Here is a 22151-nt window from a genome sequence, read left to right on the forward strand (position 1 = left end):
GTTATAAAGAATTACAACTTTTATTTTTCTTATTTCGTACAAGTGCAAAGAAATGCATCATAAAGAGGCACTACATGTAGGTTTGGGACAATTTGCAATAACCAAATGAGACTCAGTTCCCTCAGATACAACTGTCTGTGTACACTAACCCATGTTTCTCTGATGTCCAGTCATCTAGATATTAATAGTCGTAAATAAAAGCGATAATCCTTTCCATATTCATAAAAAATCTCTGAATATTCTGAGATGACGAGGAGGGGATGACCTAGCTTCTGTCAGTGATGTACGTGGTATGTTTATCAGTTATGCAAACTAGTTTCCTGCGTTATGAAACAGGAAATATTAACATGACACGCCGTGATGTTACTGACGTACAGTTCAAATTCCTTTCCTTTCCATAATCATAAGAAATATCTTCTAAAGGCAGAGTCCGTTGTACGATTCCAACTTTATCATCAGCATGTGTTTATGAAGCACTATCACATAGTGATGACACCAGGTGTTTTGCAAAAAGCCATACTAAGTACAGTATCTCTTTTACTCACAAAGACTAGGACGTCCACACCTAAACTACTAATCTCTAGAAGAGTCACAACCACCTTTAATTCTTACACAATTACAAATATAACTTTGATAATTATCAAATTATTACCTTTTTAAATAACTGTCTTAATTTACCATTATATAAAGCACGAGATAATTGATATAGCCATATCGTAGGTAGTACTTAAGACTTAAGTCCGACACAAAACGTACAAGTTCATCAGCTTCTCTCTTGTCGGTAACATCGGCTCAGGGCGCGTGTCCTATATCTGTACCATCTTTTACATAAACCATCCGCTGTCATGGTGGAGCCTTTTTCGGATCATCATAATCGATAACTTATTTTCCGCTGTAATTCAGTTTTCAAATTCTGCCCTACGATTACAAACAGGACGTATGCAAGTAGGGCATGAGCGCGTCGTCTTCGTTGAACATCATTTTCTCCCAAGCAGTAGAGACCCTTGAAGATCCGGGGTAGAATAGGTCTTCAGCGACCTGTGCTTGCGATAAAAGGCGACAATGCTTGTCGTAAGAGGCGACTAACGGGATCGGGTGGTCAGGCTCGCTGACTTGCTTGATGCATGTCATCGCATCCCAATTGCGTGGATCGATGCTCATGATGTCAATCGCTGGATTGTCTGGTCAAGAATCGATTATTTACAGATCGCCGTCATATAGCTGAAATATCGCTGAGTGCGGCGTTAAATAACAAACAAACAAACACAAGCAGTTGAAGGTTTCTATGTTGATTCCGTGTGAAACACGTGAACCTTCAAATTCATATATCTGGCACAGTTAACAACCGCAGGACTGAGACTCAGGAGGTATATTTCGGTAAGAATTAAGTGCTAAAAGAAACACATTTGAATTTTTTTTTTTGGTCTGAATTCTCTTGTCGATTAGACCACGTTTCCAGGAAACGAATGATTTTCTACTTAACGTTTTTATCCATTAACCACGATAATTCAAGAGCTTGGTGAACATATTTAAGTTATCTGCCAAGTTTACTACTGAGGTGGTATGTGGGCATGTTTCAACACCCTTTTTTGCGATAGGATTACATACGCAATAAAGATGACTTTATCATATAGTTACGTAATCCATGTGACAGAAAAATCTCTTTTTTTAATGAGGTATCTCTCAAAGTTTCAGCACTAAAGATTCACGTAGATTAAAGGCTATAAGCAAATATGCCAAACGTATATCAACATCATTGCGCCATATAGATCACTTGAATGTCAACATAATAGCTTTAGTGTTGGTTGTTGCTTGATAACAACATGGTGATCATGGAAGCAGGTAGTGAGTGCACGGTCGTGAGAACTAGCCCGATGTTGGGAACTGAAGCAGCAATGCTCATTTATTCTCTAGTTACTCGATGGTCGTGTGTGTCAAGTGTGTTAACAGCGAACTGGTTCACGTGAAGGACATCGGTAGGAGTATTGTGATATTTGTTTTGTATAACGGAGTGCTTCAACGGTTGATAACGCCCTTTCGTTAAAGTATTATGGAGAGCCCTTGGAAGGAGTAGGGTGTATTTACATGCTTGAGCAGAGTATCCTTCGTAACCCTGTGCATGTATGCAGTAGAGAGTGATATTTGTACTCAAACTATTGTTTCTATCTTAAAGAAAGTCTGTCCGAAATTAAATTAGTTTCACATTTTCTTTTATACATAGAATATTTCCATGTGACGTGTTCCGTACCAAAAAAACGATCTTAGCGCTACGGCTGTCGTGAGCCAATGCTCAAGTACGGCAATGACTATCACTTTAGCGCTAAAGGTACCGTTGTACAAAGCAATCTTTGAGCTACAACTGTCGCACGTCTATGTTACGGATGGGAGTTACGATCACCTTAGCGCTAAGGGTACCGTTGTACAAAGCAATCTTTGAGCTACAACTGTCGCACGTCTATGTTACGGATGGGAGTTACGATCACCTTAGCGCTAAGGGTACCGTTGTACAAAGCAACCTTAGCGCTACAACTGTCGCACGTCTATGTTAAGGATGGGAGCTACGATCACTTTAGCGCTAAGGGTACCGTTGTACAAATCAACCTTAGAGCTACAACTGTCGTAAGTGTATGTTAAGGTATGGGAGTTACGATCACCTTAAAGTTAAGATCGCTTTGTACAACGGCACCCTGGTCTTTAACGAAATATATAATCAGAGAATGTTTCTGGAAATCTGGGCCATGCAAGTCCTTTGTGCTATCTGCCTGGGTTTAAGGGGGTAAACGGTCTGAACCGCTTTGGGCTCTCCTCCGATATTGACTGATAAGCTTTGGCGCAAGGAGAGTGTGGTAGTCTGAATGTTGAAGGGTTCCCTTGTCACGGGGGGGACATTTCGATTCCTAACATTTCTATCTTCTTTTCATTGACGTCCATTAATAATTATGGTCCATGGAGTGAGTGAGATCTGTTTAGCGAGGGGTTACTATCCCAGGACTTCATGCACTCAGTAATTATTACAGCTATATGACGACGATCTGTAAACTATCGAGACGAGTCTTGACCAGACAATCCAGTGATTGACAACATGAGCATCAATCCACGCACTTTGGATACGATGACATGCATAAACCAAGTCAGCGAACCTGACCACCCGATCCCGTTAGTCGCCTCTTACGGCAAGCATAGCCGCCTTTTACGGCAAGCATAGGTATTAACTTTATATTATCTATCGGTCGTACGTTCATGGAACACAGTCCAAGGCGCCGCAATTGGCTGTGCAGAGTTGCGTTTCTTGGGCCAGCTAGACACCTCATTTGTTCGCCCCGATTATGTTTCTATGTTTGCCAGCACCATACCCATGCTCGTCGGTTTCACTGAAGTGGTAAACGTCCGAGACCTGCATCACTTCGGGCTTTCCTCCCACACTAAGCTGACACGCCGTGATGTGACCCGTGAAGATTCCGGGGTGGAATAGGTCTTCAGCAACCCATGCTTGCCGTAAAAGGTGACAAAGCTTGTCGTAAAAGGCGACTAACGGGATCGGGTGGTCTGGCTCGCTGACATGCTTGATGCATGTCATCGATCCCAATGGCGTGGATCGATGCTCATGACATTAATCACTGGATTGTCTGGTCCAGACTCGATTATTTACAGACCGCCGTCATATAGCTGGAATATTGCTGAGTGGGGGGTTAAACAACAAACCAACCAACCAACAACTGGAATACTGTTAAAACGGCGTTAAACTTAAGTCACTCACAAACTCGTGCATGTGGTTAAGTACAGTTTTGTAACTCGTTTGCAGTTTCAAATGACTTCGTTCTAAATCCCACACCTCAAATGCAGCCAAAACGACCGTCTCAAGCTAATTTTACTTGTTTTGCAATAAAAGTCTAAAGAACTGACGCTCTTGCTAATCGAGCGTTCCAAAATCCCGCTTTTGTTTAACAAGTCTGTCGCAGAAGAAGTTGCAATACATCAATGTCATGCGAGAAAACCATGGCGATATCGCACCATGCTTAAACTGGGCCATGTTCAAACACAGGGCGCATTACCACAGACGGCCGATGATCTATAAGGAGAGCCTTCTCTTATGAAATAAGGAATATGTGAGTTTGACGATGTGTGTGTTCATTGGCTGATGGGGGTCGGAGCAGGTGGTGGCTGGAATGTTGGATGGAAAGTAAACATGCTGAAATATTGAAACATGTCACTGAAAATATATAGCTACGTTTCACGCAAATAGTTTCAGGGCCATCAATTCAAAACCCGTGACCTTTTTGCCTTGCTTTTATATAGGCCCTCGCCGCGTATATAACACAGTGGCGTCTTTGAATATGAATGACGAGGGCTGCTTTGTATAATATATCATATTGGCATACATCCGACATGAAACGTTTAGAAAAGCTTACATTAATTTACCTCCACTTTCACCTTAACGGGGACACGGGTGGCCCAGTAATCTAAGACGCTAAAATTCGCTGAGCAGAGTTGCGTCCCTTGGGCACGCCAGACACCTATGATTGTGGGTTCGAATCCCTGTTCGCCCCGATTAAGTTTCTAGGTTTGTCAGCAATATTCACTTACATGACGGGAGGTAAGCACAAAATAATGCAGGTCTGCCCCTTTGATAAACGCATATGGATCCTGACACATCTAAGGGTCGCAACTCTGAACAGCAAATGCTGAGAGGCCTGGGATACCATTGCCGTCTCCATCTATTAGTACTGATCACATGTCTCGTCTTCTGTAAGATGAAAATAGGTACAATCGCTCTAGCCCTTGTGAGTTATAACATAATAACAATTCAATATGGAAAGTAAATGGCATGTGTTCTGTAAGATGAAAATAGGTACAATCGCTCTTACCACTGAGTTATAACATAATAACTATTCAATATGGTTTGATGCGATGTATCCTCCATACGGATTCGTTCGTATGTAACCAGGACCATTTGTTTCCACATAGTTTTTCCTAATATATCAAGCCATGTCATGAGCTGCCTTATGCTTTTGCATATATTTGGACAGATAATCTAAGAAACAGGTATCTTAATATTGAGGTAGCTCACGTTAGTCGTTAACGTCAAATACAAGGTCATTTTATGACGGCCGGGTTCAGAGGTGAGGCGAAATGGGGTTTAACGTCTCGTTCAAGATATGTGTGAGTGTGTGTATGTGGCTGCTTGTACTCGTCCGGATTAATGTCGAGTATAAAGTACTAACTCATTGAAATACCACGCCATAGTTTAACATTAACAGCCTACTCAGACACTGTATACTAACTCCGAGCCGACCAGTCCTTGTTTTAGCATCTTAATGCCGAGCGCCAGACAGGGTAATAACAAGTACCTTCTTTTACCGTATTTTGGTATGACGCGGCTAGGGATCGAATACTCTCCGGGAAGACGCTCTATCCACTAGACTCCGGAGTCGGACATTAATCAATTGAATACTACATGGGATGGATAACTGTAATATTTGGATATTTGTAATGCGGGTTCAGAACACGAACAAACATTTCTCACACTGACAGTTCCAGTGGGTTTACAACAATATCAATATTCCGTGGCATTCGTTATAAACCTGGTGGTGTGTGAGGTCGGCCCGCCACCGGGAGGAGTACATCTTCCCGAGGCAAGGGCGTTAACTGACTACAAAAGTCCAGTTGAAACTGGAAGATGTGAGGAGTAACGGTGCTGATATTAAAGGATAGGACTCGAACTCACGGCAAGCGGATCTCAGGGCGACTTTTGGACGCAACTCTGTACAGCGTACATTGGTTATCGGGATATCAGTTCTCCCCGTCTCTACCCAACTCAAAACATCATACTGACTCCGATCCGATTCTTGTATCCCCTAAATGCTGAGCGAAAGGCAAGGTAACAGCAAAAACCATCGTTTAACGTCTTTTGGTACATCTTCCCGAGGCAAGGGAGTTAACTGACTTTACAAGTCCAGTTTTCACCCTTGCCGAATTTGGCTGCAATTATGTAGTTATATTTTGACTGGACTAAAATTCCGTAACGAAACAGACATCCGGCTCGGGGGGGGGGGGGGCTGATGGACCCAACACACACCTGCACGACCTGGGCTGCACCTCGAGCAAGCACATCACAATACTTTGTTTCTCGGTTGTTGACCAGGGCCAAATGATATGCATCCGCATACCCCACGTCCGGTTCCCTACCTTAGGATGGCCGGTGTCACCGTTACAATCAGTCACAGTGGCTTAGTTATGAAGATCAAACGCTGGCTGAGGAACGTGATTACAATATTAATGACGCTACAAAACGTGATGTCTTTCTGTGAGTTTCGCAAACATCTGGTATCATCACTATGTCATAGTGCTTCATAAACACATGCTCATGATAAAGTCGGAATCATACAACGGACTCTGCTCTTAGAAGATATGTCTTATGGTTATGGAAAGGAAAAGCATTTTGAACTGTACGTCAGTAACATCACGGCGTGTCATGTTAATATTTCCTGTTTTATAACCCAAGAAACTAGTTTGCATAACTGATAAACAAACCACGTACATCACCAACAGTAGCTAGGTCAACCCCGGCTTATCGTCATCCCCGCCTTCATCCCCTCCAGGGGGCACGGGTGGCCCAGTCGTCTAAGGCGCCGCGATTCGCTGTGCAGAGTTGCGTCCCTTTGGCACGCCAGAAACCTATGATTGTGGGTTCGAATCCCGGTTCGCCCCGATTGTGTTTCTAGGTTTGTCAGCACAATACCCGTGCTCGTGGGTGTCACCGAAGTGGTAAACGTCTAAGACCTGCATCACTTCGGGCTTTCCTCCCACATTAAGCTGACACGCCGCGATATAACTGGAATACTGTTAAAAGCGGCGTTAAACCCAACTCACTCACACTCATCCCCTCGAATGTGTGCAGGTTTGCCTCTCGCGGTATCTGTTGTAAATATATCCATCTAATATCAACTGCTTACTTCCACGCCGAGAGGTGATGTACTCTACTATCCTTAAACCAGCCATATCGATACTGATAATGATACGTACCCCAAGATCATTTTTATTTGTTTGATAAGTAGATAATCTAAACTGAACTCCTTCAACTGATCATACAGTAAGACAATTAAGCTACTCCATAGTTTACATGGTTAATCTCATGCCTATTGAACGTGTGCTGAGAGTAAGGTAATTTAGGTTAATTAAACGAAATTGTAACATATATACTCCCTAAACTGTGAGTCCCCTATCCCTACTCAGTACTTTAATCTAATTAGGACTGATCCATTACACCTGTAGGTATATTCCCTCTTTGTCTAAACAGAAATGTCTAACAATTGGGACGTCTAACTAATGGGATATAACCTTCGTAAATATTCAAACTCCAAGCTTTGTAATTGATTAACACTGCATGTAGTTAGACTCAAGAACGGCCGCCGATAAGGTAGTCAAGTATGCATCGAGAGTGCATTTCAATTTGGACATCACCTCGTAACATTAACATCACATTTACATTAGTATGCATAAATAAATAAATATTTGATGTGTCCATCCTTATCTGCAAAGGTAAATATTGTTTCAAGTAGCTGTACATATAACAACATTTATGACATCACGGTTATCTGTGTTTTCAATTTGGCTAAAAAAAATAAATACCAACCCACCTCAAACATTGCTTTTCGCCTATCCTCTCCGCCGAACCTTCTCGTGTCATTACTTCAACATATGTTGCACAGAAACAATCCCATCTGTAGCTGTTGATATATGAAGTCCAGATTTATATTATGACAGCTTTTCCGGCTCACAATAACTTGAACTGGAAAATACCAAGTAGGACACTTTACTCACTGACGGTGTAACCAACTAGGACACTTTACTCACTGACGGTGTAACCAACTAGGACACTTTACTCACTGACGGTGTAACCAACTAGGACACTTTACTCACTGACGGTGTAACCAACTAGGACACTTTACTCACTGACGGTGTAACCAACTAGGACACTTTACTCACTGACGGTGTAACCAACTAGGACACTTTACTCACTGACGGTGTAACAGTCAGTTGGCTCAGTCACGTGTCAGGTGGAGTCCATTTTTGTTCATAGCCAGCGCCGTTATCTCACGACATCTCATCTCTTGCTTCGTGCCTGTTGCAGTCATATAACTACAGGTCGATGGATTAAAACTAATAAGCAAGAAACACAATAACGCTATTGGTGTGTGTGACGAAGGTTTTAACGTCGCATCGCCCAATATGTAAGGTCAGTGGCTTAAATATGATCAATAATTACGTTTTAGTCTTTGAAAAGATTTAAACATTAGTGCACACATTGGCAGTTAGTGAACAAGAAGTTATTAAATAGAATAAATAACTGCACCAAAGTAACAACTGTGATAGACAATACATTAACAACAGTAGAAAAAATGGGGTTTTAACGTCGCGTTCAAGATTATTGCATATATATATATATATATATATAACGACGTCCATGCACGTGTGTATGTGCATGGTAGCTTGTACTAGTCAGGGCTAAGGCCGATTTTATAGTGCTAGCCCAGTGAGATACCATTCCACACTTCAAGAAGAATACCCCTCTCAGACACAGTATCCTGAATCCGAGCCGACCAGTCCTTGTTTTGGTCCATAATGCTGGGTGCCAGGCAAGGTAACAACAAGTACCATTTTTAACGACTTTTGGTATGACGAGGCCGGGACTCGAACCCCCGACCTTCCGCTCTCCGGGCGGACGCTTTGCCACTAGACCACGCGGGCTGTCTATTAACAGTAGTAAGAACGAACGATGGATGGAGAAGTACAGTAAAGCTACATCGTCTTATATGACATATCGACATAATAACATTCGAGTTAATGAGGTTCACACAATACCGAGTGGATTAGCTGTGTTGAAAATACCTTGCACATGCCCGAGTTACTTCCCTTGAACGCCAGAGGTGTTTGGTAATTCGGAATTCCAAAAGCGCCTCACACTCACTCAAGCATAGTCTTATCCATCAAACAGATATTTCTTGGTCACAAAACCTGAAAGTGCAGACATGTTCAAGTGGAACATATTGAAAAACTGTTGCAAATGTTTACGGTAACATCAAGCTGTAGACTAAAACTGCGGTTAGCTGCAAAATATACTCCTCGTTGTGAAACAACTCTGTCCGCCCTTGATGAAATAACCTTACACAGTGCAATCCGTACGCCCAGAGTAACACAATAAATTAGGGAATAAAACATTAAAGCAAGAGAATAATCAGTCTCGATTTTCTACAAAGACAGATTTAATTGGGCGTAAAAAGTAAATTAGTGATGAAAATTATATGAATGGATGGCTGAAATTCAGGGGTGACACCAGGTGTTCGTGACAAGGGTAAGCATGGCCTGCTCCACCGCTAGAACCCGTCATTCACACAATTTGCATAAAAAGTGTTTTTTCTGGACCAGACAATAGAGAGTCTGGAGAAGACAATAGAGAGTCTGGACCAGACAATAGAGAGTCTGGAGAAGACAATAGAGAGTCTGGACCAGACAATAGAGAGTCTGGACCAGACAATAGAGAGTCTGGACCAGACAATAGAGTCTGGACCAGACAATAGAGAATCTGATCCAGACAGTCCAGTGTCATGTTAGCGCGTTTACTGACGTTGTTGAAACTAAAAGCGATATGTAAATCAGTGGCCATAATATGCATACTTGACAAGGTAACGCTATGTCGTTAATGTATGTATTTTACGTCACACAATACATATATACATGTTCATGTATGTTCCAATTGAACGTGCGTACTAGATAAAGTTATGTAATACAATCATACTTATTTATATATTTTTAAGACCCCAGCCCCACCCCCCAACCCCCACCCCCACACCCCTCCACACACCACCTCCACAATATAAGACGCTCGGCCCCTAACGTGGAACGTAACAGAACACATCGCAACCAACACCGGACAGATAGGTTCTCCCTCAGTTCTACCAAGTGCAACCCGAGGAATGTAAGACGTTTAAATACCTCAGTGTAGACTTCCAGAAGTTCTGTAACGTAAACTATATGACTGGCTAACAATCTGTAGAAAAACAGACCAACACTTTATAAACCTTCTGATCACAGCGCTTCCTTACGAACGAGGCCATACGCCCTGATCGTGGCAAGACCAGCCTGTTGATACGAGACTAAATAAACTCCCCTTCCAGACTCAATCAGCAGGTGCGATTTACAGTTGAACGTTGAAGGTCGATTTTCGACAAATCACAGAATAAATCACCACGCACCTGTTCCTTCAAATGAGAATTAAAATCGTAAACGAAACCAGATCTTTGAGGGGGTTTCGGTCTTGATTATGCTGATTTACAAAGCTGAACATTAATTGGCAGATTGAATAACGATGGTGTCATGTCGACAGTCATTAGTTTCAGTCAGCGGGACTTTCTGTTCGGGTAAGTAATCTATTATTGTTAACTAAGTAAGATCATTTGTACTTTGATGAGTGCTAGTTAGGCGTTTATCTTCATGAGCTGCTGAATTCTGTCAGGATCATGACCATGATTCCAAATTACCTTGTGTGTGATATTGGTGAGTTAATCGTCAATTTAACGCACAAAGGTCTGTAAGCCGGAGATAGAAGTAACTGTGCTAACAGGCTAAACAGGCTAAAAAAATTGCTTAACATCATTTGAGGTTGTAGTCAAATTTTAAATATGCTTCAATTTGAAATTTAAATTTAAAGAAAATTAAAAACATAAAAAGGTCATTGGTTACATCAATACACAATCATATTTAAAGAGAAATTGGGCTTGTTTTTAACGATACGAAGCGATAAATAAATAATATGTACAGTTAACCCGACAAAATGCGGCCCAGTAAACAGACTTTTTCTCTACGTTCGGATTGTCGAACCTTCTCTCTCCATAACTCCAACAAAAAAACACTAAAATGATCCAATCCCCTTTTGAGTCGACGATATATACAAACATATCTTACCGCCTACTTCGAAATTATAGCCACATACACTTCCTTTAAACTCTTTATATCAATAACCATTCTATCTCTAATTTCTACAATAGTACAGTTCATTTCACCCCGACACACCACGGGGAAACGTCTGCGATCCCTGTTTATCATATAATGGGCAGGTTTCTCGACAGGATAAAGCCAACGGATAAAAACTATATCCGTTGGGGTCATATGCGGATAGAGATGCAAATATCAAAGGTCAATGTAGGGACTACTTACAGTGTTTTTGCCTCGCCCTTTTCTTTCGGCGATCGAGTCAGAATTAACCATCGGGAATCTGGATAAACTGCGGGGATAATTGCTATCATTATCAAAAGAACAGTCAAATATACTGAAAATCAGTGTCTAACTGTGACGTAGCAAAGGCATTTTAGCTAAGTTTTGGCAACTTTGGAGATAAAATTAAAAATTTCGAAACAATTTTGCGAGGCCACTAGGCCTAGCCAAGCGGGATCAGTAACCATATCTGTGCTTGTAGACCTCTGCGACTTAAAACCTTTTCCAAAAATTAAAATAGTTGGATTTGGCCGAAATATGTTTGAATTGTTACCTTGTTTCGTTTGGTCGCTGTGTGTTCATCTGACTGCACTTCTTAACGTTATGACAGGGCAGACCGACTGTCAACAACGTCTGACCGTGGCCGTGACGTCTCATAGACTCGGGTTAGAGTAGCTTCCCTTTGACAAAGGGCAGTTACTCGAGCGGACAGGCAGATGGATTGCCGCGAAAGGCAAGTAAAAACAATAATATTGTTGTTTTGCGTATATGTTGCTCCGTCACTGCATAAGAAACAGCTTTTAGTCGGAATTATATTGGCTACTGTCCGACTGACACATCATTTACCCTGTGACATAATAAATATTGAAGCGCGCATTCCAGGAAAACTCTCAATGTTTCGGTAATTTTTGAGAGAGAGGGAAATCGATTTTCAAGCACAGAAATAAATAATGACATTACATGATAAATAGGGTTATCACGCTTTTGTGTTTAGGGATGGTTAATATCTTGTATTAGGAATTAACACTATGTACTGAGCTCGCCAAGCTAGGCTCGCTAAATACAATGTTTGTTCCTAATACAGGATATTTACCATCCCCAAACACACTCGCGTAATAGCCTCTATCTAATAATCTGCATGGGGATATTTCCCCTCAGTCCCTTCAAACACATGATAACGGAAGACCGCTGTATTCGAAAGTATCTTTTTATCATTGAGGTAATGGTGGACGTGAGTATACGTACGCTTGTATTTCCCTGGTTTACAGTTCAAAGCTAATTATCTCTACATTCCCTTCTAATTTCCGTTTCCCCGACCGAAGTGCATCGTGTTTTTCAAGAGACTATTTCCTCATATCTTCAAAATCAACAAGTAGCAGTGATCAGATAATCTCGAAGATGATATTTTCACACTTAGAAGCATATGTTTGAAATATGGAAGTAAGTTCATGTGCCAATAAATTTGCAAAAAAGCATAATTTATTATTCATGATTGCGACCATCTTTATCGCTTCTTGGTGCTTTGTTTATTGGTTTATCCTGTCAACACATGCCAGCGTTATGCTAACGACAACTTTGCAGTTGCTTTGTATATACAAGCATCAAGCGGAAGCCTATATACTTTCGCTTACACCTTCGTTGTTAAGGCAACATGCATGTATTATATAAGAAGGAGTGGTTTTTTTTCACAGTTTAATTCTTTAACCACGTTGTATTGATAACATAGCACAGAATGGGAGACTATCATCTATGCACTATCACCTCGTTTATCTGACGTCGTTTCGTGTGAAATCTTCCTGATTAAATGTCCGGAATAAGGTTTTGTTTTGTTTGTTTGTTATTTAACGCCGCACTCAGTAATATTCCAGTTAGATGACGCCAAACTGTAAAACATCGCGTCAAGACCAGACAATCAAGTGATTGTTATCACGAGCATCGAACCACACCATTAGGATACGATGACATGCGTCAACCATGTCTGACCACCCGATCCCGTTCGTCGCGTCTTACGACAAGCATGGGTTGCTGAAGACGTTTGCCGGATCTTCACGGGTTCCGGATTAACGAATCATGAGTGGAGCAAACAATAAAATCACAATGATTTACGTTGCTGACAAGATTGCATGTCAGGGTTTGTGGATTTACGAGGTTTCAGTGTTGAGTAAAGTTGATCCAAAACACGACACGTCATGATGGCCATCTTATGATAAATAACATTCTATGTATCTAACCAGATACCATGTGTGCGTGTGTGTGTGTGTGTGTGTGTGTGTGTGTGTGTGTGTGTGTGTGTGTGTGTGCTTGTACTTGTCCGGAATTATGTCGATTTTATAATGCCAGCACACTGAGATACCTTGCCGCAGTTTAACATGAATACCCTACTCAGACACAGTATACTCATTCCAATCCGACCAGTTCTTGTTGTAGCCCCTTAATGCCGAGCGCCAGACAGGGTAACAACAAGTACCACCATTAGCGTTTTGGGGTATGACCCGGCCGGGGATCGAACCCCGGATCTTCCACTCTCCGGGCGGACACGCTACCACTAGGGGTCCCATAATGGGAGAGTTGACTATTAGAACAACGAACGAACATACTTTTGTCAAAGTAAAAAATGTAACGTTTTGAAAGTTTTATTCGTCATCACTTGGGTAAAGCTTCAGAATGATGCATTGTGAATAACTGCACAAGTAATCAGGAGATTGTACGCAATATTCACTGACTTACACGGTGAAGCCAACAGTCTGTAACACTATTGTATACACGTATTTTAATATATCTCTGTTGACATAGTATGTTTTTCATGATATCCTCTCTCTATAAAGAAACAATTAAGGTGTTGAGTATCACAACGTGGACTTTGTTTTGTTTACATGTGTTGTTTAAGAGTTTCTGACTTGACTTCCAGGAAATGCTACCTCCTTGCTCCACTCCACGTGACACAGGTGTGCCAAGAAAAACAAACATGTTTTTGGACCACTTCTTTAAGTGTACTTAAACGAACCCAATTCTAGAAAATCATGAAAATTGTACATCAAAGGACAGCTTTCTGGTAAGGCTTGACAATTACACGGTAAGATATTAATCCCTCCCTAAAGTGAAAAAAAACTTCATTTCAAAACCGGATTTCTCATCTTATACCTTGCTTATTTTCGCACAGATAGGAAACGATTTTTCTGTCCATTTTTTTCTTTTAACATGTGTAGGAGGTTTGGCAGCGAGTTAATCAAATCATTATGTAAATATTCTGTAGTTAAGTAATAACCCATATGTGTGGTTCTTTAAGCTGAACTCTTTAAATGTTCATTTCTCAGCATGACATATACATCGACATGTTACTTGCATTATAGTACGATCGTTATCAGGGGCCTGTGTGCCGGAAAACTGGGTTTTGTCCATAATGAAGCTCCATAGAGGACCCAAGGTTGGTGGCTCTTGTACCATCCAATGCTTGTTTAATGTAACGATAAATGCGAGTTTTCATACGGAAAACGATCTGCACGATATGAAGACTTTTTTAAAGGACAGCGTTTGCGGCTGTAGCTATACTCGGCATTCTGGCAGTGAGGTGATGGCATGTACCTTCATGTTCAGTTCTTTATAGTTTTCAGTTCAAAAACACAATGTTCAGCGATGGTACTGGGACTGTTAACAAAAGGTTTGTCTTTTCAAGCAGGTATGAATATAAAAGATTTGCAGTAAAGGGCACAATCATATTGACCAGTTGGACACACTAATTCATCAATATATGCTTGACCGGGAGCCAGTGATCTGGAAATTCCGTAAACTCCCACATTGGTGATATGGTTGATTGCGTGTTGTCGTTGGACGATGCTCATAATGTCAATCACTGGTTTGCCTGGCCTGGACTCGATTATGTATAGGACGACGGCATATAGCTTGGATATTGCTGAGTTGAACAACCAACAAAATATAATCAGATAGTCCATACAAATACGTTGATATGTAATGAAATATAATTATGATTATGTATGGGACGACGTCATATAGCAGTGATATTGCTGAATTAAACAACCAACAAAATATAATCAGATAGTCCATACAAATACGTTGATATGTAATGAAATATAAAACAAAATGTCTCAATTCAGACCGTATATTTCAATATGAACCAAATGCTTTGGGTTACTCTCGTTAGCATACTGTATATGTTAACGAGAGAAGCAGTCATTTTCCCCATAAGCTATAGTAAGATTGTGTGTCCACAAATCCTGCGCTGTACCTCATGCGTTGTTTGATAAGCACAAAATATATTTGAAACATATAACGTCAACGCCAGAGAGTACCCAGTCTCGATTATCCGAAACAGATTCCATGATGCGTAAAAGGCAAAATAGCGGTGAAAATATGATAATGGATCACTGAAAATCAGTGATGAAGAAAGTTTGGTAAGTAGACTTAAATTATTGACGTGTGAAAGGTCAGTTGCATTTTTATACGGTTGCTGGGGACTTGTGGATTGACAATTCGTACAGAAAACGATTACAGAGTGAGTGAGGGTATGTTCTTTAACGCCACAGTCTGCCAGAGTTCAGCTACATCCCCGACTGAGGATCTTCAGATAAGCATGTGGAGTTTGTTATGTCCAGGAATCCATGTGGGGGAGCCTAAAAGAAGACCTCAAGGTTAAAATTCCTGTGTTGAAATACATATACGAAGAAATAAATAAAAGGTAACTTATCTACAATTACAAATATAATGAAAAGGATAATTTTCTCGTTTGGGGCCAGGAAGTGATTTATAAATTATTTATTTCATGTCATTAAATGACAGTGATTGATAGCTCGTCTGTTTTACACGCTCACAAAGATGTGCATCTCTCCGATTAAAGTTTATACATCTCACCAGCGCTGCTAAGTGTTTGCTTCCTGTTGCATTTCGAAATGTAGAACAGAAAAGGAATATAGAGCTACGCGGTCTGTAGCTCACCTGAGTTAAGATAAACTGCCAGGCAAAAGAAAGTAGATATACACACTTGAAAACTGGATTGACAAAACAAGTACAAACTTTATCAACCGGGAGTCAACAGTTATTTCCCAAATCTTTTCATGTATTTTATCAAGGTGCTCAAGTGATTTGATGCTCTTCGCGGGGCAAGACCCGTTTTATTACAATAAAGATCTTGATTATCAATCGTATCGTCTTGAGGAGTCACCGCCATTTTGTTTCAAACAAATGCAAGTGATATGAGAAGTGGCATCTGATTCAGTAGGAGGGACATGGTAGGGACAAAGTAGGGCGCTCGGCATTATTCATGTTCATGTTAAAAATGCAGCATGGTATCTCAGTGGACTCACTTTAAACTCGGCATTAGTCGCTGTAGAAGTGCAAGAATCTTGAACGCAACGTTAATGCCCATTTCACCTCATCTTTTATTTTTATTACAAATATTGTGAATCTGATTTCTGCGCTTGAGTGAGTGAGTTGCTTTTAACACCGTTTTGAAAAGTGTTTCAGTTGTATCGCCGAGTGTCGGCTGAAAATGGAACGTTTGAAGTGATGGGGGGTGGTAGATGTTTACCACTCTGGAGAAACACGGGAATGGTGTTGTCAGACCAATGATCAAAAGGATCTGGAAGTCGAACCCATGATGAGGGACGCAAGTCCGCACAGCAAAGGGCAACGCTTTAGACCGCTAATATATAACTTGTAAACCTGGGCCACCCGAGATCATTTCCTTGAAATGAAAATACCACACGTTCTGAATTGAGCACATTTTATGAACTCTTATTGTATGGACTATCTTGATTTATTTCGTCTGTTTGCTCATTAGTGGTAGCTATATGATGGCGGTCAGTGTATAATCATGTGGTGGCACGTGGTCTTGTTGTGACACGTGGTCCTGTGGTCAGTTGAAGTAAAGCAACGTCGGTCGCGCAGTCTTTAGAAGTGTGGCCGCGCTTCGGCAGCTTGGCGCCTGAAAGTTTCTCGTGCTTAAAGTGTGAGTTAAAAACTTGACGTCGCATCGGCATTATTTCAGTAATATAGCGACGCACTACACTGAAGCACATGTAAGACGTGTGGCCTATCCTTGGACAAGTGACTTTGTTCGAATTGTGCCTCTGTTCATCCATCAGTGAATGGGTACCCGATAGGATAGATGGCAATGTGGTTGTTAACCTTCTAGCGCATAACAGGCAGCTTGCGTTGTATACTCCCGAGGGAGCTGAGAATGATTCTTGAGTGCACACTGATCCTGCGACCGGGGTAATAATAGCACTTTGAGCATGCCCCCTAGTCGTGTGGAAATATGCGCAATATAATTACCCTATTATTATAACCAAGTCTGGACCAGGCAGCCGGTTATTGAAATTATGGTGAATGTTCCACAACGTACGTTGACAAACTATCAACCAAGTCACCGACCCATTTCGTCATCTTGGACGAGATTGTTGGGGACCAATTCTAACTTGGAATCCCCACAGAAGATCAACACTCAGGCCTGCACGTTCAATTTGTGACTTACGTCAACCCAAGGTATATACTGTTTGTTTGTTTGTTTGTTGTTTCACGCCGCACACGCCGCACACGCCGCAATATGACAGCGATATGAGGCAGTCTGTAAATAATAGTCTGGACCAGACAATCCAGTGATTGACATCACGAGCATGGATCCAAGCAATTGGTAAACGATGACATGCAACAACAAAGTCAGCGACCCTGACACCCGATCCCGTTAGTCACCTTTTACGGCAAGCATGGGTTGCTGAAGACCAATTCTACTCCGGATCAAGGGCCAAATATGTACTATCTGTCTGAATAGGGCAGTCCTATGTGTGATAACAGCACCAGTCTGCACATTACGAAGATGCCCGCCCATCCTCCGTGAAGCACTCCAGCCATCAGTCTGCACATTACGAAGATGCCCGCCCATCCTCCGTGAAGTACTCCAGCCAGCAGTCTGCACATTACGAAGATGCCCGCCCATCCTCAACGGAGTACTCCAGCCAGCAGTCTGCACATTACGAAGATGCCCGCCCATCCTCAACGGAGTACTCCAGCCAGCAGTCTGCACATTACGAAGATGCCCGCCCATCCTCCGTGAAGTACTCCAGCCATCAGTCTGCACATAACGAAGATGCCCGCCAATCCTCCGTGGAGTACTCCAGCCATCAGTCTGCACATTACGAAGATGCCCGCCCATCCTCAACGGAGTACTCCAGCCATCAGTCTGCACATTACGAAGATGCCCGCCCATCCTCAACGGAGTACTCCAGCCATCAGTCTGCACATTACGAAGATGCCCGCCCATCCTCAACGGAGTACTCCAGCCAGCAGTCTGCACATTACGAAGATGCCCGCCAATCCTCCGTGAAGCACTCCAGCCATCAGTCTGCACATAACGAAGATGCCCGCCAATCCCCCGCGGAGTTCTCCAGCCATCAGTCTGCACATTACGAAGATGCCCGCCCATCCTCCGTGGAGTACTCCAGTCAGCAGTCTGCACATTACGAAGATGCCCGCCCATCCTCCGTGGGGTACCGGTATTCCAGCCAGCGGTCTGCACATTTCGAAGATGCCCGCCCATCCTCCGTGAAGTACTCCAGCCAGCAGTCTGCACATTACGAAGATGCCCGCCGAACCTCCGTGGAGTACTCTAGCCATCAGTCTGCACATAACGAAGATGCCCGCCCATCCTCCTCGGAGTTCTCCAGCCATCAGTCTGCACATTACGAAGATGCCCGCCCATCCTCCGTGGAGTACTCCAGCCAGCAGTCTGCACATTACGAAGATGCCCGCCCATCCTCCGCGGAGTTCTCCATCCATCAGTCTGCACATTACGAAGATGCCCGCCCATCCTCAACGGAGTACTCCAGCCATCAGTCTGCACATTACGAAGATGCCCGCCCATCCTCCGCGGAGTACTCCAGCCATCAGTCTGCACATCACAAAGATGCCCGCCCATCCTCCGCGGAGTACTCCAGCCATCAGTCCGCACATCACAAAGATGCCCGCCCATCCTCCGCGGAGTACTCCAGCCATCAGTCTGTACATCACAAAGATGCCCGCCCATCCTCCGCGGAGTACTCCAGCCATCAGTCTGCACATCACAAAGATGCCCGCCCATCCTCCGCAGAGTACTCCAGCCATCAGTCCGCACATCACAAAGATGCCCGCCCATCCTCCGCGGAGTACTCCAGCCATCAGTCTGTACATCACAAAGATGCCCGCCCATCCTCCGCGGAGTACTCCAGCCATCAGTCCGCACATCACAAAGATGCCCGCCCATCCTCCGTGGAGTACTCCAGTCAGCAGTCTGCACATCACAAAGATGCCCGCCCATCCTCCGCGGAGTACTCCAGCCATCAGTCCGCACATCACAAAGATGCCCGCCCATCCTCCGCGGAGTACTCCAGCCATCAGTCCGCACATCACAAAGATGCCCGCCCATCCTCCGCGGAGTACTCCAGCCATCAGTCCGCACATCACAAAGATGCCCGCCCATCCTCCGCGGAGTACTCCAGCCATCAGTCTGTACATCACAAAGATGCCCGCCCATCCTCCGCGGAGTACTCCAGCCATCAGTCCGCACATCACAAAGATGCCCGCCCATCCTCCGTGGAGTACTCCAGTCAGCAGTCTGCACATCACAAAGATGCCCGCCCATCCTCCGCGGAGTACTCCAGCCATCAGTCCGCACATCACAAAGATGCCCGCCCATCCTCCGCGGAGTACTCCAGCCATCAGTCCGCACATCACAAAGATGCCCGCCCATCCTCCGCGGAGTACTCCAGCCATCAGTCCGCACATCACAAAGATGCCCGCCCATCCTCCGCGGAGTACTCCAGCCATCAGTCCGCACATCACAAAGATGCCCGCCCATCCTCCGTGGAGTACTCCAGCCAGCAGTCAAACGTAAATAGTGTGGGTTTCCCTTTATTACAGACAGTCCAGAAAATTCCTCGATTATTGACAAAGTTTCGAATCTTACGACTGCTTGTCTGACCTTACCTAAAGGCTTCTGCCAATCATTATCACGACTTCGTTGTGTGAAGTGCCGTGTCCTTGATGATGTGTAATCATCATAGAGATTCCCCTTTCTTCACACTAAGTTGGTTTACAACAAAACACAACAACATTCATTTTGTCATGAGAAATGGTTTATCTTCATATCGGCCTGACAAGTGACAAGATATCATGCAGTCCCAGAAACAATCAACTCTTGACAGAAGACTGACCCGTCCATCAAACAGTGGCATCAAATGCCCAGGATTCTAACTTCCTTCTTCAATTAATATTACACCATCACACAGACAATTATGCATATATACCTACATTATACTTCTTAAACCTCTTAACATTCACTACACAATGTGGCTGCATATATCTATTAATGTTTGTCATATCTCATCAAAAATCAACTGAATGATTAATATAAGGCCAAAAGAAATACACTTCTTGTTCAGAATTGTCTTATACTTGGGGACCTTCTACTACAAGGCTGTGGATTTTCTATTTTTCTTTTCAGTGACTTCAAGTCCACAGAAGGATACAGTTCAAACCCAATGTCTTGCATATCAGTCCGTGTACAAGAGCTACCATCTATATCTACAAACTCTCACAACTGTGTATCAACCTTCCTGCATTCTTCCTTCACCTGACAAGGTCCTCCTGACAGTATCTCCCTACAACTTAAAGGCCAGATCTTCAGCATGCTGGGCTGTTACTGAACCCCCCCTCCACTCACATGAGCCCTTCATTGATTCCCTTTAAATCCCTACTGAAGACCCATTTGCATGTATTTTAGCAATATTGACATTTATTGACAGTGTTTTCATATGCGCTAAGAGGCATGGTGTTACAGCGCTTTACAAGTGGCCTAATTATTATTATTATTATTATCATTATCATTATTATTATTATTATTATTATTATTATTATTTCACAAACCAATAAACAGTTTGCCATGCATGTTATACAGGTTTACAAATATTTATAAATAATTCAAAACAATTGCAACATCGAACAACCATCAGTCAAACATTTTTTCAAAATAATCGAAAACAAAGTCTCTCCAACACAACATAAAAAAATTTCCACAAAAAATAATAACCTACATATTACCTGACAGGAGTAAGCAGCGATAGAAGTTCCTATATTTCTTTCTTTTAATTTTCACCAAGAGTGAGTTGGGTTTTGCTCTTCTTTCAGCAATATTCCAGAAATATCCCAGGGACACCAGAAATGGCCTTACACATATAGAAGAAAGGTATACTGACATACTGAGATCAGTGAGATGACAAATATTTTATTATGTGATAAAATACTAACACAAGGATGAAAGATAAGTTGCTGTGTACTCATGCATATCAAGAACTGTATTCTATTTTCAGTATAATCCTCCATTGAGTACCCTTCTTCACTCTCACAGGGCATGATCCAAAGGACAAGCGATTCATTTCTTGTGGCCTTACACTGTTGTCAAAAAGATTTTAATAACTGAAATTATGTTTAAACTTCAAACAATATATATTCAACTGGACTGACAAACACGAGACTCACAATGATTCTAAAAATGAGACCCGTTTTCCAGTTATTCATATAGCTTCTGACATAATTTCTCACATGTCTACATCATACACATCCTCAAAATAACATCCCCACCCACCATGCTGACAAACATGATAACATCAATTTAAATGGAATGTAATTCTACTTAGGAAGTAATTTGCTGCATTCTATTGGCTTGTTTATCATCATAACCAGATAGATGTTATTCAGAAAAAGTCCATCACTGCAACAAGATCCTCATCCTGCTCAGACAATATTTTTTATATTATTTTTAAGGGGGATGGGATTTGTAAATGATGTCTGCATAAATGATAGTTGTGCTTCTTAAAATGTTTTCCAAACCTAATAAAAGGCAAGGCATGGGAAATTGAGTAACATTTTCTAGTCAACATCCCAGGAATATTGCAGCACGGGGAAACAAACAATGGACTGATATTGTGAGTCTTAACCAGACAATCCAGTGACTGATATTGTGAGTCTTAACCAGACAATCCAGTGACTGATATTGTGAGTCTTAACCAGACAAACCAGTGACAGATATTGTGAGTCTTAACCAGACATTCCTGTGACTGATATTGTGAGTCTTAACCACACAATCCAGTGACAATCCAATGATTGATATTGTG

At 42.3% G+C, this 22151-nt stretch overlaps 1 protein-coding gene across 1 annotated transcript; it reads left to right on the forward strand.

Annotated features, from left to right (window-relative positions):
- The first annotated feature begins 14392 nt into the window (after positions 1–14392).
- On the forward strand, positions 14393–21392 carry LOC124148628 (filaggrin-like). The gene is made up of 3 exons (XM_046519809.2): positions 14393–14416; positions 17800–19869; positions 21348–21392. The coding sequence occupies exons 1-3, from the start codon at positions 14393–14395 to the stop codon at positions 21390–21392; spliced, it is 2139 nt and encodes a 712-aa protein (XP_046375765.2).
- The last annotated feature ends 759 nt before the right edge of the window (positions 21393–22151 follow it).

Source organism: Haliotis rufescens, unplaced genomic scaffold, assembly GCF_023055435.1.
Source record: "Haliotis rufescens isolate VD_foot unplaced genomic scaffold, xgHalRufe1.0.p SCAF_13, whole genome shotgun sequence".
Lineage (NCBI taxonomy): Eukaryota > Metazoa > Mollusca > Gastropoda > Lepetellida > Haliotidae > Haliotis > Haliotis rufescens.